The sequence below is a fragment of the Odontesthes bonariensis genome, chromosome 4 (assembly GCF_027942865.1).
Source record: "Odontesthes bonariensis isolate fOdoBon6 chromosome 4, fOdoBon6.hap1, whole genome shotgun sequence".
Classification (NCBI taxonomy): Eukaryota; Metazoa; Chordata; class Actinopteri; order Atheriniformes; family Atherinopsidae; genus Odontesthes; species Odontesthes bonariensis.
In genome coordinates this window covers 15,468,102-15,480,964 of record NC_134509.1, presented here as the reverse complement: position 1 = coordinate 15,480,964, position 12,863 = coordinate 15,468,102, and the positions used below count along the sequence as shown (strand labels likewise).

Below are 12,863 nucleotides of genomic sequence, written 5' to 3'. Positions count from 1 at the left end.
CTTACAATAGTTTTCAGGAAGCTGCTGATTGTTCTTTAGTGACTTTCTATGAATACATCTTTATTCTTCAACTGAGAACATTTTTTTAATTAACTTAATTGACTGATATGTATTGAACAAATATATCACTTGAGGCATTTAGTATATGTTAATACACAGGCAGCATGAAGCTCTCTACAACACCTTGTTAGGTCCTGATGCATACTTAAATTTACAGTAGAAATACTATGGTTTCATTTTTAATAATGGGATTGGGATTTTTTTCCTCAGACATTATTAGTTCTACTGTAGGTGTTGTACACCAGCAGTTTTAAACAAAAAATCAGACTATATAGAGTAATAGTGTTGAATTGTTAAGGGATATATCTGAGGTCTTCTGTGACCTTGTGCATTTCCTTGTTTTCATTGAACTTAACTATTTCCTGTTAATATCTCATCAGAGCATCATCATCATCTTCCTTCTTGATGAAGAACTGATTAAAACTAATCCAGTATTAATTTTCTGATGTTTACCTCCTCAAAACAATGGCCCAATTTTGTTCTGTGGCTTGCTCTTTGCTTTAATTAAAGCTATGAGATTGGTTCATTTGTCTGTGCGCTCATCAGAGCGCAATTGTGTGCCGCGACATATTAAGCCAATCTGTGGTGGAGCTGCAGCAGGCGGTCCATCAGCCGCCCCCCTGATGTACGGCGCCGTCAATGCCGCTCAGTTGTAGCTACTGTAAGCTGAGAGCGCTGGCCCCACAGTAATTTACAGCAGTAAACAATGTCGGGATCAAGCAAACCAACAGCCCCCCCCATGCACTCGCACACAATTCTCCCTCTCTCTCTCTCTCTCTCTCTCTGTCACTGTGGCACTTTCAGTCTTTCTTTTATTTTATATGCCTCCTCTCCCTTTTCTTTTTTTAATGAGCCGACTGTTATTAGAGCTATAAATCAGACCAATGGGTGTGATGTATAATTCACTGTGTGTACTCACCCACCCCAGTGGCCCTGAGGAAGCCCACAGTGTATCAATGTCAACATATAGCTGCAGAGTGTGGAAGCACAAGGCGTTTCACATTGTAACTGCACACATTGAAGAGCTTTATTCATGAAATAATCTAGAATATGCACACTTATTAAAAAGGAAGGGGAAAAAAAACAAGTCAGCGCTGCATATACGATATCACGGCCGCTCCACAAATACATGTTCACATGCATGCACATTACACCCACACAGAACAGTAGCAATAGCACAGATCAATATCAAAGACCTGGCCTGACTTGCTGGTGACGGGCATCCTATAATATGAAAGAGATCCAATTGATCCACACCCTGCAAGGCTCTCATCCTCAAAAAGCCATCATTCCATTCATTCCATTACCATTGATCTGTGTGTGTGTGTGTGTGTGTGTGTGTGTGTGTTAGAAAGAAATGATGGTTGGTGGGGGGATTAGGGTGGATGGAGAGAATGAGGCACATCCAGCACAAGACTAATAAAAATTGAGCCCGCCTGAAAGTGATTTCTATAAATGAGCATTTAAATAATAGTCAAGCACAGGGTTATTAGTTTTTGAAGAGCGATAGAAAATTAATTCAATCTTAACATTTTTCTGTACTGAAAATCGTCCCTGTGACCAGTGTATTAGTTCCAGATTAATAAAAGCAGAAATTAAAGGCACCTACAGCCTTACTATTGATATTCCTTGTAGGCACTCTTTCATTGGAGGACATTAGTTTTCTCTGACAGACTACAGCTGCAGGGCTCCGTTTCACAGCCTCTAAAAAGCACTCTGAGGGAAAGGATTGATCTCTGTCTGAAGGGAAACATCATCTAATATTCATTTGAAATTACACAGCGGTTGCCAGCTTCATTTCCAGAGCAACTATTATGCTTCGAGGAGTGGTCCCTAAATGTGTTCACAGTAAAATTCCGTGCAGCCTTCCTCCTCCGCCTGCACAGTCTAGTTTGCCTTCATCAGTGCTTTCATGTGAAGCTATAGTCAGACAAGGTCATGGGCTGTTTTCTTATTTGAAAATGTGTTTCTGTTTCATATTTATTCTTTACAGCCTATTGGTGCACTGAACCCCAAGAGGGCAGCATTCTTTTCAGACCGATACGAGTCCTGGGAAGATGATCAAGTGCCCAAGTTCCACTATGGCACACACTACTCCACCTCCAGTTTCACCTTGATGTGGCTGCTGCGTATTGTAAGTGCAGAGTATATTGACACTTATCCAAATACATATTGTAATTAAGAGCAATTGTTAATGGCAGCATTCCTACATTGATTGCAGTAAAACCCTTAGAAACAAATACCACAGACCAACACAAAGGTCTTATTTCTACTTTGTTTTTTGAATAATAATAAGTATTCAACAGTAATTCACATAGTTTAATAAATGTACTCATGAATATCCATGTTGTCATTTAACTGCTCTGAATCAGGCCCATGTTGCCATAAACGGATGTATTTATATGAAATTAATGTTGTATGCCCTTAATGTTGCTCATCTGTTGTCAAATATGAACCACATTTTCTGTTACCTTCAAATGATGATGAATGAGCTAAAATTCTATCTGATAAATATCTGACCTTCATGTTAAGCACATTCTCAGCATGAAAAACAAAAGATCTGGGATGAGCTTTGATTAATTTTTGAAGAGCATGCAGTGCAGTGCACATTTTGCTCTCTTTTGGTACCTTTTGTTAAATGCATGCAATCAATCTTTCCATACTGCACTCAAGGGAGAGGGAGGTTACTAAGTTTCTCCAACATGCAGTTTTCTGCTGTTATTGTCCCAGTAGCTCACTGTCTCAGCGACTCCCAGTAGAGTTACCACATTGATCCCTGCACATCATTAGCCAGCTTATTCTTAAGCCACTTGATCAGTAACCCTCACTTGTAACTCTCACTTAAAGATCAGCCATAACAATGAAGATTTAATTGCAAAGTTCTGAAAAATTTGTGCTTATATGTGGAATTTGTGGAACACTCCCACGCATGTAAACCTGTTTTGATGTTTTGACAATGTAATGAGAGGCCATGTGGTTAATGTCAATCACTTTTAAACAAATGGGGCTTACGTCATTCCAGGAGCTATCTGCTGTATTCATTTATAGCTGGGGTGTGGCATATTGTATCCATGTCATTTGGGGGCTATTGCGTCAGAGAGATAGTTATTGATCTGTCCTAACAAGGTTATACATGATTAGAAATGCATTAGTAGAACACATGTATTGACTTAATATGCTCACTGGGATTATTATTTTCCTCATTCATTGTTGCTTTCCAGCTTGTTTGAAGTTGTGTAAAAAGACTTGTTTCTGAGTCTAATCTGTTGACTGAGTGCTGTATTGGCACCTGTTTTTATTGCAGGGCAAACTCCCACAACTGGGCAATGCCTGATGTAGCAGTAGACTGCTCAGTTCAGATTCATAGCCTATTCTATTTATTTTACAGGAACCCTTCACCACGTTCTTCCTTAACTTCCAAGGGGGGAAGTTTGACCACGCTGACCGCACTTTCTCCTCAGTCTCCAGGGCCTGGAGGAACTGCCAGAGAGACACATCTGATGTAAAGGTACTGCTCACATGTAACCATGCACACATGTGATTTAAAAATATTCCTGAAAGAGTACTTGGAAAAGATAAATTGCAGGAGAATAAATCCCCATTCAGCATCCTTACAAAGAAGAAAAAGGTTTCCAAAGAGAAGTGTCCAGTCAGTACCAATCTTTGTCCCCATGCAATGAAAGCTTCCTGGTCTTCTGATCAAAGCATTAGACTAATCCTCATCTGTCTCAGCCGTCTGTCTCAGATTCAGCCAGCTATAACATGGACTTGAATCGCTGCCCACTGGGCCCCCAAACTGTGCTGAGCTTTTGGATTTGCCCTGCAACAGCACAGGTCATTCTCATACTGAAGGCCTTCGAACCCCCAGTGCACACTTTAACTGCTCTCCTAAAACATTTACAACTACAGTCAGACATTTGCTGTCAAAGCTGGGTTTTGCTTGCTCTCCTGGCACTGGGTCACTGGATAGGGGAACAGCAGTGGTGTTGGGGGCTTTGACGCTTGATTGCATTTACCACCCCCCTCAAGTTAGCTCTGATAAAACATATGGATTGTGTTACTCTGTAGCTGGCCAATGCTTGATTGCGAAAGCCCAACAACAGCCCTCGTTTGCTCTTTCAGTCTAGACCTGTCAATGTGGATCAAACTGTGAGAGCTCAACTTCACATCAAAACAAAGGGAAAATCTGGACCACATCAGTTTGTTTCCTAGTTCAGTTTGAATTTGTAACATTTTTGAATGAAAGTCCGTCGACTTTATCTACTTGGATGCACACATTCATGTTCTAAGCACCAGAGGAATTAGGGATGAGATGTATCAATTTGGTATGCTAAGTACACCATTTAGCTTTAGTGTTGGGGCCATTGATGGCAAATCTCTGTCCCTGCCAGAGGGCAAAAGGTCCCTGTGTTTTCATATGCCACTGCTAAAGAAGGGGTGATAATGGGTTACAACACCCAGATTCAATGTTTCTCTAGCCTGGGTGACGCTGCAATGACCTCTCATCCCCAATCCCCTGACCTCTAGCCTCAGCCCAAAGGCATCAGAGGGGTTAGAGGTAGCAACAGTGGAAGTGTAGCAGGAGAGCCCAGGGGCCAGAGCCCCTTCCAGTGACCCATGACAGGACAGGATTGGGGATCAGAGGGGCTGGCCTCTGACCAGGCTGGAGCAAAGGGGCCACTGCACATAATGGTCCATGCTAGGCAGGCTTGAGTGTTAGCGAGTAAAGCCCACGAGGTTTTGTTGGGGTGTGTGTGTGTGTGTGTGTGTGTGTGTGTGTGTGTGTGTGTGTGTGTGTGTGTGTGCGTCAAGCTGCCTCCTGCTCAAATTTACAGCAGGCTGCAGCCAGTGAACCTGGGTGAGCCAGAGGCCTCGTTAAGAGGTCGACCTTTAGTTTTAGGTCAAGTTTTGTGGAGTGGAGACATTTCAGAAGTGAGGAAGTCTTGTGTTGTTTTAAACCTGTGTGTTTGCTTGATCATTTGATTGGATGTTTTCACCCCATTAATGAGAGGTGGAAATGTTGAGCAGCTAATTTGATACCAGTCCTCTTATTGAGTTGTGTCTCTTTGTATATTTAGAGAGCACGTCGCACATGCCCTGCTTCCTCAAGTTTCAGTGTTAAGCGCTTGAATGTTCCCCTGCAGCCTGTTGAGGGAGGCGAGGTGTGTGTTGTCTGATGATGGATTGTGAGCATGACTGTGTCTCTTGTGTGGAACAGTCAGTCATCACATGTGGTCAAAGGAGCTTTTTTTTTATACAAGGTCTCCAAAACAAATACTGTCAATTGATCATTTAATCCATCTTATTGTGTCTAAGTGTTGGACTAATTATTCCATACAACTCAGTTGAGTGTTGTACTTCTATGTTTATGCCATATTTTCAGGCATATATACTCCCCACTTTAATGTAAGAGTAAAGCAATTCTATGTGTTGTAAAGTTCTTAGAAAGACATTAGGAGAGCAATGTTAAGTGTTCACTCTGCTTTATGACTTGCATGCAGCCAGAAATGAAGCATCCTTGTATGCTGATTGCTTTGTGTTTGGAGAAACATGGAAACAACAGTAACACTACAGTGAGAGCCTGGAGGGCAACGCTGATTCATCTCCATGTTTTGGAAGCTCAAACTCAATCTTAATGTTTATACTCACTGCCGCAAGTTCTGCTTTGTTGAAAATGACGAATGACTAAACATATAAGGTTACATCTTCTGTCATAAGTGCCTTTCTCTTCGCTTCCCTGCAGTTTGAAAATATGTTTTATTGTTTGGGACAGCCAAATAAAATCGGCACATTTACAAAATTTCACCGACTTTTTTTTTTCTTTTCTTTTTTCTGTCAGTTTAAAAAGAAGAAAAGGGGGGGAAATTAGGGGGAAAAACTTTTATTTTGTTTGCTTCTTTAATACAAAGAACACAAACATATACAAATACTGAAAAACTACAGACGAGCACACTCTTTGGAGGGTTTTACCCGAGATGTCATTTTTACGAAGAATCGCTCAATAGAGAAATGATTGCAGTCTGACCATTATGACGCATTAAAAAATGTAATTCTTTTTCAGACAAATCGGATACATTAATTAGGTCATATTTTTCAGGCAGACTGTCCTCACAGCAATTTGAGACTGATCTGATTTGTGTCATCAGCCCATCTGTAAATGATGCCGTGGTACATACATTGGTTTCTATAATTATGTGGCTTTGCTGGTGACACGGCTTGATAAATCGTTTTGTTACAGTAGTTTTTCTCTGCTCAGAAATTCACCCCTGAATTGCCACTGGACTCGCAGATTGTGTTGTTATTCCTTGTTTTGCCCTCTAGATAATTGCTGATAGCAGGATGGATTTTTCTCATCACTTCGGTTACTCGGGGTAACCTTTACATTGTTCTGTGTCTGTAAGTCACATAAAGGACACCTTAAAATCTAATTTGAGCAGCCGGCCTGGTCTCATTTGTAAATTTGTGATTTTCCCTTTTAAGATCTGCATTAAATATGCCCCCCCCCCTTCCAAAAAGGGCAAAAATGTGTTTTTAGGTCAGAATAAGCATTCCAGTCTTTTACAGATTTCTCAGAACTTCCAGGAATTTCCTTCTCTCCTTCAACATTACTACTTAACCTGTGTGACCTGTGTATTCTATAACTGTTGAAGATCGTATCACAGTTAGGATGTTCGCATCTGATTTTTCTTTGTTGTGCTGTAATTAACAACTAAGCAAGTTCCCTCGTGTCCCTGTTCTGTGCCAACTCAGGAGCTGATTCCAGAGTTCTACTATCTACCTGAGATGTTTGTCAACACCAATAATTATAATCTGGGATTGATGGAGGATGGCACAGTAGTCTCTGATGTGGATCTTCCACCTTGGGCCAAAAACCCAGAGGAGTTTGTGCGCATTAACCGACAGGTAAGACACACAAAATACACAGATCCCAAGCAGAAACAGTCGGTCAAGAACTGATGACTGATGGACGACTGATGAAGTTAAAACTTGATTTTTAGCAGAGCAGGACTTGAATTACTGCTAGCTTCAACCCACTCCATTTACATGCACCTGTGTGTCTTTCATGTCACATAACCCAGACTGACTTAAGTTCATTCTTTTCAACCTTAGCTGGGAGTGCTAATTTAAAGAGACAGTGTTATTTCCTGAGCCACTCAGTTCTTCCTGTTACCTGAGCCCTCACATTTCTCTGACTTACCCGAGCTCTCAGATTTTGCTTTGTGGGCAGAGTGATCCAGTAGTGCCTCACCTAGTATCCCTATCCACCTCACCATCTCTCAGAGACACAGCTGGAGCATGTTGCTGTGTGTGATTGCAACCGTGTCTCTTTGATCTCCTCTTCCTGTCAGCTCAAGTCCCAAACAGAGTGCATATTTGTGCATATTGTGTACTGTATTACCATTTAGATGTTTTCTCCTCTGCCATACACAACACGTACAAGCTAGCCTCTGGAATAACTTAACTATTTGGATCAAAGTGAATGTTCTGCTCTTGAAGGTAAAAAATCCTTTTTCTGATGTCTTGCACTGCTTATCATTTGTACTCTTAGTCTTTCATCTACAGATTTGTTGATTTTGTGCATTTTTATGACACTCAAAGGACGAGTTGGTCTTGTTTGCGTGGGTTAAGAAATGGCTTAAGTGTGAATTAATATCCAAATAAATCTGGTGTTTGTCTTTACATTTCAGAGACTACATTTCCCTTTCCATTCATTTTTTTTTTTTTTTTTTCCTCGGGTAACAACATTTGTAGCTTTGGGTGTGATGTGTACCCACAGTGGTAATGGGTGCTGATGAGGCTGGCTGTGCTCTATGACCTGTGTAGTCTTGTGGTGGGGTCTGTTAACCAGCCTGCTGATATGACCGTGACTCGATCATTAATCACACACTTTCCCTCTCTCTTGCTGGCTGTCAGAGCGGTCTCTAGGCTAATGTGGATGTATCAGGGGACCCTTGTGGTAGAGGCTTGCTGTTTTAGGGACTGAGGACTTGTGTAATTTGTGGTGCAAAAGATTAGGAGATATTTGGATGTTGGGAATTTTGACTTGTCATGTAGTCCAGAAACAAATCAGTATGTCAGTTGTGCCAAATCTACAATAAATTGAAGAAAATCAACCGACATAGAAGAATATTGTTTTAAATGTTAGTTGCAGCTCTATTTCATTCTACACAGTTTTCATAGTTATTTTGTCTCATTTAGAAGGTAAAATGATTTTTATGTTGAATACTGCCTTTCATTTTGTTCAGCACTCTGAACGATGTCTTGGTCCTTTTTTTTTCCTGTAATAGTTTTACTCACCTTAGGCAACATTTTCTCTGCATTTATTATCCTGAACCTCTATAAACAAAACAGAGTCATGGCTAGAACATTCAACAATAAGAAATATCTATTATTTAGTATGATAGTTATGCCATAAATGTTTAAGTGCACATCAAAGTTACACTGTGGTGAAATTCTTTCACTTTTGAAAAAAACAAAACATCATTCGAATAATTTGTTTGTATATACTGAAGATCAGTCATCACAGTAACTCTGCAGAAATCTAACGGATAGAATATCTGCATATATGCGCTTGGCTCCTGTAAGCACAAAGCGGCTTTTCAGTCTCGTCTCCTTTCGCTCCCACAATTTCCTCTGCTCCTTTCCTCTGTGCCTAATTTACTGCTGAGGCAGTTTGGTCTGATGCAAGAAGTCTGCACTCATACTAGATACCTGCTGCATGCCGCTCCCAGGCTGATAATATTTCAGTCTGCAGCCTCTTTCTCTATTTTGTGCAAGTTGACATATTGATCCTACATGCAGCCAAGCCCAATTGAAATTATTCAAATTATTCATCAGACTGACAATTAGTGGACAGACTTTGCAATATTTTCTATGAAAACGTTGACTTTGATCAGTTAACATACAGTAATGCTGTGAATTTCCATTCACCCTGTTAATTTTACCATCATGAGAATCCTAATTGTATAGTTGTAGAGATCACAGACCAATGACAAGGTGTAGGGAGGCATGTGTGGGTGGACAGGTCTCTGGTCATGACAGATAGCTGACATTAGAGGGTGTCAGCTGGCAACTGTGGTGCTGTTTGCGAGAGAGATGAGCATGGTGAAGGGGAGAAAGGAAGAGCGAAGGAGTTAATGGACTGTTTGGCTCTCTTCGCAATTCTTCTGCTAATGGCCTCACAACACAAGGATAGACAGCAGGAGAGAACACGCAAACACACACTAATGCGCGGATGCCATAAACACACACATGCCTGCTGTCTCCACTCTGGTTATGAGCCTTAGATGATTAACAGCTAATTAGGGCTCAATCTGGAGAGGCCATTAAAAGCCTCTCTCAGTAAAGGTTGCCGTGCAAAACGCCGGCTTGTTTTTGTTGTTGTGAGGGAGAGTTGTGTGGTTGGTAATAAATTATTATTTTTTTTTTTTTAAATAAAAAAAAAGATCTTGAAGATATAAACATTACATCAAACTGTAGCCTGGTTTATACTGCTCTGCTGGTGGAAATGTCATAGTTCATCACTAATGTTTAGCAAGAAGTGTGTTGCGTGGCAACAGATTAGCTGCAAGTGTGTATCTACACAGCTTACACAACACCGTGGGCTCCACTTCACAACCACAAGTTTGATATGCTGAGGAATAGCTGGATTTTAGACAGACTTGCTGGAGACTAAGCACCTCAGCGCTTCGAGATAAGCGTGCACCACAACTACACTGAAGTGCCTACAGTATACTTAAAGGCTTGCTTGTAAAGGCACGCTCCCTTTTTCCTGGTCCATCACACAGCCACACACACATCCATGAAGAGACGCTGGGGTCTTGAGGCGGCATGCCACAGAGATCAGGGGCTGCTTGTTGTCTTTACCAGGAGGTCGTAGGAGAGGTTAAGAACTTGATCCCTCCTCCAACAGATAACTAAATTTCTCAAGGCTCTGTCATCCCCTGTGACATTCCACTATATATAACTACATCTAACCTCTCAGCTCTGCTAACTATTAATGCAACAGCATGCGTTTACATGCGTAAAATGTTATGTTATTTGTCTGCACATCTGTGTGTCTGTGTCGTCACGTGTCAGTCGTTTATCAGTGCTGTAGATCAGCAGCAGCTTAAACCACATTCTCTTATGGTAGCAGTCTGCTATTGGGTGAAGTTGAATGTTGGATTTAGTCAAGTAATGCAGCGATTTGTACAAAGTTGAACAAAGCACCGTCTCATTCATTTGAACTCAACTGTGCTTATTTGCTGGGCCATATTTCGCGTGTTTGGTTCCTTTCAGTCATCTGTGCTCCTGTAGTGCTGTTGACAGAGCTGCCAGCCACACACATTGAGAGGCAGCACATGATTTTATTTGATTTTTTTTTGTTTCTCCCCACAATAAAGCATCTGCTCACTCAAAGCAGTTACAGAGACACCAGCAAAACTACTTCTCATGGAATGGGCAAAGCCATTTGAGTGATGGGTCACAAGCTGATTCTGAGTGGCTTGACCACAGGTCTGCACCACATGTGCTCTCACTGCAAGCACATCTCTTTTCTATGGCTGATAGATGCCAGAGTAGCTTGTAATTTTTCAGACAAGAACACAAATGCCTCCCAGTGATTATGTGTAGAGTTTATACCCTATTGTTGCATTGGGGTGATATTAGGTAAATGTAAGTCAGGATGCAAACACAAAGGAGACTTAACTTTTCTTGATTTTTATTTTTTAAATCTTTTTTTCATGCACCTTTGATGCCTGTGCTGTGACATACACATGCAAGATCAATCCTTTTACAGGAAGGGACGGCATATGCCTGGAATGTGGTAAATACTAAATATATGCAAACTAGTTTGGTATCTGCTGTAGAGACTTCTTCATCTGTAGCTGCATCCTAATTAAGTGTCCCTTTGCAAGATCAAAATGGAATCTGCTGAAATGAAAACCATTCACTGCGCCTCCATCAAAATGTTAGCGAGTTTTACTGCACACGAAGCTGACAGTTATTTATCTTATAAGGTATTAACAGTGGAACGAGGAAATGTAGTGTCAGCCCTGCGGAGAATAAAGACCCAACACTCTATATACCAGTGTTGATGACCATGATGAAAATATTCCTAAAAAAGCTAAAAATCATTATTTTGGATCTTTTAATAATACACACACGATGATATTGATGTTTGTTCTCGGTAAGTAAAAAAAACACAATTTAACCGTATGGGACAGTGTTGCATTAACATGTTCCAAATAATCTTCTCACACTGCAGAACACACAGTCTGACGGCTGCTAATATGCAATGTAGCTTAGTCCTAACGGTCTTATCTGTAACTGCTCGGTGATGCCTGGTACTTATATATGGAGTTTGAAATTTTTAAGACCAGAATGGCAGCGTGGAACTTGATACTACTGCTTTTAAGTCATCGGCCAGTTGACAACCTATGAAGCTTTCCCATGAAATGTCTCCTAATACTACTCTTTACTATGGAGAGCATCTTTTTTGGATTATCACCCTTTGTTAATTCATGATCAGATGTATCATTGACGCTCAGCCAACAGAAAAATTTAAGAAAAAATTGATTAGAGGCTCAAATGAGGGGTTTGGCCTAAACTTAGTTTAGCTGCAATCGGATGACAGGTTCTAATTGCTCCGTGATTGTATGCGTTTTCCTGTACCTTCAGATAAAACTAATTCACTTGTGTTCAAAAGTTATTCTTGCAGGGAACAGTGACGTAAGTCTGTTTCATGGAGTCTCACGTTTGACCTTACAGCTGTTGCGGTAGTGCGTTGCAATAATCCTGCCTGCAGAGGTACATTAACACGGCTGCTAAAAGACAAGTGTCATATAAACAGGAGCAAAATCACCTTTACCCCCCAAGCTCCACACTCCAGCACTTTGAAGGTGTTTCTCTGAAGTTCGTCAGCTCTATATGCTGACAGCCATTCACACTTACACAAACTTAGTCATAATCAGTAGTCCATCACCCTACCAGAACACCATTAAGTCATTGTGAGAGGCTGTTACACATGCTGTTTTTGCCGATTGAGAACAGTTTAAAAGTATTATCGGCGGTGGTGAAATACTGTGGGACACTTGTTGATGTGCGCATTCACCCAGCGACTCTATCTTTGAAATATGACTGACAGTGGGATACACAGGACAAAAGCATGTCCCACATTTTTTCCCACAAGACGTATAGCTACCATAATGGATCCGAAGCTTAGACCACCAGCTATACAAAGTCAAAGATCATGACTGTTTACTTTCACCTCTCATCCCCACAGCACTCTTAGATCAGACAGCCACTGGGAGCTACACCAGGCTGTTCCCACCAGCCTCCGCATCTTCTCAATGTAACCCCAGTGGAGCTCATGTGTGAGCTGAGGTAAACCACTGCGAGTACTTATTCACTTGTGAATGACTGAGTAAGTGAAAATCTTTATGTCGCCTAGCCCAGCGTGGCCTCATATAACAAAACATGGTTTACCATGTTAGGCTAGCGCTAATCCATTCCCCTGGTGTGTCTCCACTGAAAGCTGTGTTTTAGGATGAAAACTAGCATTGGGGGGGTTATCTGGCTAATGTTAAACAGCGCTCACTGTAGGGGTATTGCCATGCATAAGACCAGACATGTTTACTGTGTGCTCAGTGTTTTATGAGCTGTCCCCCCTTATTCTTCGCCTCCCCCTGTATCCTGCTCTTCTCCCCCTCCTCTTCTTCAGCCTCCTCTTCAATGACGTAATGGAGGAGGCTAATAAGAGCCTGAGAAATTGGATGATCTACTGTTGCTGAAATACTTACTAATGTTGTCCTTCCCCCTTT

The 12,863-nt window shown here is 41.3% G+C and overlaps 1 protein-coding gene across 7 annotated transcripts in view; it reads left to right on the top strand.

The window, feature by feature from the left end:
- lrba (LPS-responsive vesicle trafficking, beach and anchor containing) overlaps positions 1–12,863 on the top strand; it is a 179,939-nt gene that overhangs the window by 133,294 nt on the left and 33,782 nt on the right. For all 7 annotated transcript variants that reach the window (XM_075463161.1, XM_075463166.1, XM_075463165.1 and 4 more), the window contains 3 exons: positions 2,054–2,194; positions 3,449–3,568; positions 6,811–6,963. In XM_075463161.1, coding sequence (XP_075319276.1) covers positions 2,054–2,194; positions 3,449–3,568; positions 6,811–6,963 — 414 coding nt within the window. The remainder of the gene's footprint in view (positions 1–2,053; positions 2,195–3,448; positions 3,569–6,810; positions 6,964–12,863) is intronic.